Source organism: Cebus imitator, unplaced genomic scaffold (assembly GCF_001604975.1).
Source record: "Cebus imitator isolate Cc_AM_T3 unplaced genomic scaffold, Cebus_imitator-1.0 Scaffold134, whole genome shotgun sequence".
Lineage (NCBI taxonomy): Eukaryota > Metazoa > Chordata > Mammalia > Primates > Cebidae > Cebus > Cebus imitator.
The window spans coordinates 1,880,554-1,885,185 of NW_016107449.1; the positions used below are offsets into that span (position 1 = coordinate 1,880,554).

Here is a 4,632-nt window from a genome sequence, read left to right on the forward strand (position 1 = left end):
TCTGTGTGTTTCAGTGTCAGTGTATCTACATGTGAGTGTGTGTGTTATGTGTCTGTTTTAGTGTGAGTGTGGATATGTATGTGTAGGTATGTGTCTGTGTGTTGTGTGTCTGTTTCAGTGTGATTGTGGGTGTGTACATGTACGTGTGTGTGTCTGTGTGTGCTGTGTGTCTGTGTGTTTTAGTGTGAGTGTGAGTGTGTATGTGTAGGGGTGTGTGTGTGTGTTGTGTGTGTTTCAGTGTGAGCGTGGGTGTGTACATGTATGTGTGTGTGCTGTGTGTTTCAATGTGAGTGTGGGTATGTACATGTAAATATGTGTCTGTATGTGTGTTGTATGTCTGTGTGTTTCAGCATGAGTGTGGGTGTGTACATGTGAGTCTGTGTGTTTGTGTGTTTCAGTGTGAATGTGTGTGTGTATGTATAGCTATGTGTCTGTTGTGTGTCTGTCTTGGTGTGTGTATGTGTAGGTGTGTGTCTGTATGTGTTTTGTGCCTGTGTTTCAGAGTGACTGTGGTTGTGTACATGTAGGTGTGTGTGTAGTGTGTGTGTTTCAGTGTGAGTATGGTTGTGTATGTGTAGGTGTGTTTCTGTGTGTGTGTATTTGTGTTTCAGTGTGAGTGTGGTTGTGTATTTGTAGGTGCGTGTGTCTGTGTGTTTTGTGTCTGTGTTTCAGTGTGAGTGTGGTTGTGTACATGTAGATGTGTGTGTGTGTTTCCATGTGAGCATGGTTCTGTATGTGTAGGTGTGTGTCTGTGTGTGTTGTGTGTCTGTGTTTCAGTGTAAGCATGGTTGTGTATGTGTAGGTGTGTGTCTGTGTGTGTTGTGTGTCTGTGTTTCAGTGTAAGCATGGTTGTGTATGTGTAGGTGTGTGTCTGTGTGTGTGTTGTGTGTCTGTGTTTCAGTGTGAATGTGGTTGTGTACATGTAGGTGTGTGTGTACTGTGTTTCGGTGTGAGTGTGGTTGTGTACGTGTAGTGTGTGTGTTTCAGTGTCAGTGTGTTTGTGTATGTGTAGGTGCGTGTGTCTGTGTGTTGCGTGTCTGTGTTTCAGTGTGAGTGTGGTTGTGTACGTGTAGGTGTGTGTGTAGTGTGTCTGTTTCAATGCGAGTGTGGTTGTGTACATGTAGGTGTAGTGTGTGTGTTTCAGTGGCAGTGTGTTTGTGTGTGTGTAGGTGCGTGTGTCTGTGTGTGTCTGTGTGTTTCGATATGAGCATGGTTGTGTATGTGTAGATGTGTGTGTCTGTATGTTGTGTGTCTGTGTTTCCGTGTGTGAGTGTGACTGTGTGTGTGTAGGTATGTGTATGTGTTGCGTGTCTGTGTGTTAGGGTGTGAGTGTGGCTATGTGGCAAGCGTGTCTGTGAGGGGAGGCTGTGCAGGGGTGTCGGGAAAGAGGCCCTGGCTTCTGGGTTCCTGACCTCCCCTGGAGGCACATGAGGGGGACTCGAAACAGGCCTTGGGTGCGGTCAGGGCTCCTCCCTGGGTTCCCACACAGGAGCCATCACTGCCAATTTTTATATCACATCTTCCCAAATGACGTCATTTCAGGCCTCCTAAGAGTCGAACATAACTGCACCAAGCCGACACCTGCACTCTGTGCCGTGGGACAGGAGTGCCAGCCTCCACTCCCAGTGGCTTCTTCCTTCTCTACCTGGCTGCCAAGCCTGGACACTCCCATCGGTCCCCAGGATGGGACCCTTAGGAGACCTGAATGTGCACCAGATAGCCCCCTGTGTCTCACACCTGAAGCTTTCTCCCCACTGCCCTCTCCTCCAAAACATCCGAGCCCAGCCGAGGCCACTCCAGGACTTGGCAGCACTGGGGAATTACTGGGTCAGAGCTGACTCCCTCTCACTTCACACTGTTCTGCAGGGTGCCCCTGCTCCTTGGTCCTCTAAGGGAGAGGATCTTCCAGAACTCATCTCCAGGAGCCGGGCTGGGGTACAGCGGCTTCCAGCGCAGGCAGCCCCTCCCACAGTGCCCGTCCCCTACTGCCCACCTGCTCATGCTCCGGTGCTGGCATGCAGTCTCCCTGTGTCTCCAGCAGTTACCATCCCTCAGGACTCCCAGGGGCCCTGGCCTGGCTTCCACCAAGACAGTGCTGAGTCCACGGAGCCTGCGTGTTGCTGAGGGAGCAGCCCCCAAAGAGAAAATGTGTGTGTTAGCATGTGTGTGTGTGACATGAACTTGTGCAAAAACCATTGCACAGTCTCCTCTCGAGTTCAGCTGCTGAGGAAGGAGGAGGAGACAGGAGAGCTGTGGGTGTCCACCACCAGCTACTCTTAAATCCTGCCAGGGCAAGGAGGGTCAGTGTGGTTCGACTGGTCCCTCAGGGGTGCAGAGAGGACTCTTCCTGTTCCCTTGCAGCTGAGGGACGATGGCCGAGCTCTGGCAGGCCCTGCGGCTCCGGCTGGTCGTTCTGTTGACTCTGATGGCCCTCACCTACCAAGCAAGGAAGAAAACCTTTCTAAGTGTCCACGAAGTGACCGCAACAGAGGACTACGCAAAGGACAGCTTGCAGTGGATCACTGACCAGTATAACAAGGAAAGTGATGACAAGTACCACTTCAGGATCTTCCGAGTCCTGAAAATCCAGAAGCGGGTGAGTGTATGACGTCCCGACTTTCCCCAGGCCCGATGTGCCTATATCGGGTGACCACTGGTGTCAGGAAAAGTCCCACTCAAGGGAAATTCAGCCTCGCTTAGTTAGAAGTGAGCATTTCAACAGAAGCATAAATTCACTAGGGGGAATGAAGTTAAGGCACTTACATGAAACCCAGGACCAGCGGTCCTCAGCACTTTACATCCCAAGGACCAAATCTGCCTGCCGCCCACTTTTGTAAGTCATGTTCTTGTGACCCAGCCATGCGCGCGCGTGTGCTTGTCTGCCTCTGCTTACTCTGCCATGCTTATGCTGAACTGAGTAGTTGCAACAGAGGCCGCATGACCAACAACACCTAAAATGTTTACCAGGCAGCCCTTCACGGGAAAAGTTGACAGACCCCTGTCCAGAACCACTAGCGACACTTTGCGTTATCCTAGGGGTGGATTTGCCCATGGGAAAAGATTGTGTTTCTGATAGTTTCTGGTGAATTCTCTTTGAATGACAAAAACAATCACGAGTCAAAAAGAAAGGGGAGAGAGGAGCCCGCTAATCCGCCCAGGACCAGGTCCTTGCCCTTGGATTTGGAGGGTAACGGAGCTCACACGCACAGAAACCACAGAGAGGGCAGAAGGAGTCAGGCTGTGCCTCCCCACCCCCTGCCACCCACAGATAACGGACCACATGGAGTATCACCTGAATGTGGAAATGCAGCGGACCACCTGCCAAAAGCCAGAGACCACGAACTGTGTCCCCCAGGAAGGGGAGCTTTACAAGGTACTGGGTAAAAGCACTTTAACTGAGATGGAAGTCCTTTTCAGTGAGGTTTTTCTGTGGCTTTAGGAAGAATTAATGGGGATTTATTCAAGCTGGCTTGAAAACAATGCAGGGCTAACATCTCCTGTCTCAGAGAGGATAAAGCGAAGGGGGAGATGGCCAGGGTGCTGCCCCTTTGTTGCTGGAGGGACTGTGAGGAGGCTGAAAAGGTCCAGAGATTGGAGTTGAGGTGGCCAAGCTGCAGGGGTACACCCTGGGTGAAGGGGGCAGATAATTATTAACAGATGAGCAGCTGATGGGCGGGACCTGACAGGTGCTCTAGCTGAATACCTGAGCGCCAGCATGACAAGGCCGCGCAGGTGTGGGCTCCTGCCTCTCATTTCATCCAGTAGGAGAGGATGAGGAAACAAGTTCAGAAATGATCCGACTGGTGGGTGAGGGTGGGCGAGGGGGACAGACTTACACGCATGTGCTCTGCTGAGAAGCCACTGTCCCCGAAGGCAGCTCCAGCTCCCACGGGCTTTCTTCCCACCCGGCACCGGCCCATCCATGGGACGGTAAGCAGACCCCAACCCACACCTCCACCACCACAGTGTGCATGGGCAGAGTGGTCCCTGCATGCAAAGCGGCCTTGAAGATTGCCAATCCTACATGCCCCGCAGATCTCTTGACTTTACACAAACAAATGGACACAAGGATGCCTGGGTGTCCCACTCTGCCTGACATGACCCTGATCCATGCCTGACTTCTCAGTGCAGTCACTGATAGCATCCCCGTTTGGTTGATAAATTATATGATCATCTTAGTTATAATGGTCTGGGTGTTCTCAATACAGAAATGTGTCCCGCCCTGGGCTCCCTCTGTGCTTTCTACATGTATAATTCTTCAAGATCTAACAACCTAGGCTTTTTGTTTTTTTTCCTGGTGAAGATTGTGAAATCTGCAAAAAGAATAACTGAAGATAACAGTAAAGTAAAAAGAAAGACAATTTTTGACTTGAGAGATTGAATTAGTGGAGTGGGTATTCTGAATTTTATGTTAAAAGTAAACACTAAAGCCTAGCACCCCCGCCCCAGGCTTTCAGATGAAGAGCAGGAAAACAAAATTACACAAAGGAATTATAATTAATAACAGGCAAAATATGTTTAAAGTATATTTTTTATTATGGGAGAAGGAAACAAAAAAGAAAAGAGAAATTTGGGGGAAAATAGAGATGAGTGAAGGAACAGATGGATAAAGAAATGAAGTGAAGGTACAGG

At 50.0% G+C, this 4,632-nt stretch overlaps 1 protein-coding gene across 1 annotated transcript in view; it reads left to right on the plus strand.

The window, feature by feature from the left end:
- The first annotated feature begins 2,253 nt into the window (after positions 1 to 2,253).
- CST11 (cystatin 11) overlaps positions 2,254 to 4,632 on the plus strand; it is a 3,291-nt gene continuing 912 nt past the window's right edge. The window contains exons 1-2 of the mRNA XM_017541463.2: positions 2,254 to 2,596; positions 3,269 to 3,373. Of these exons, the coding sequence (XP_017396952.1) occupies positions 2,372 to 2,596; positions 3,269 to 3,373 (330 nt within the window). The 5' untranslated portion in view covers positions 2,254 to 2,371. The remainder of the gene's footprint in view (positions 2,597 to 3,268; positions 3,374 to 4,632) is intronic.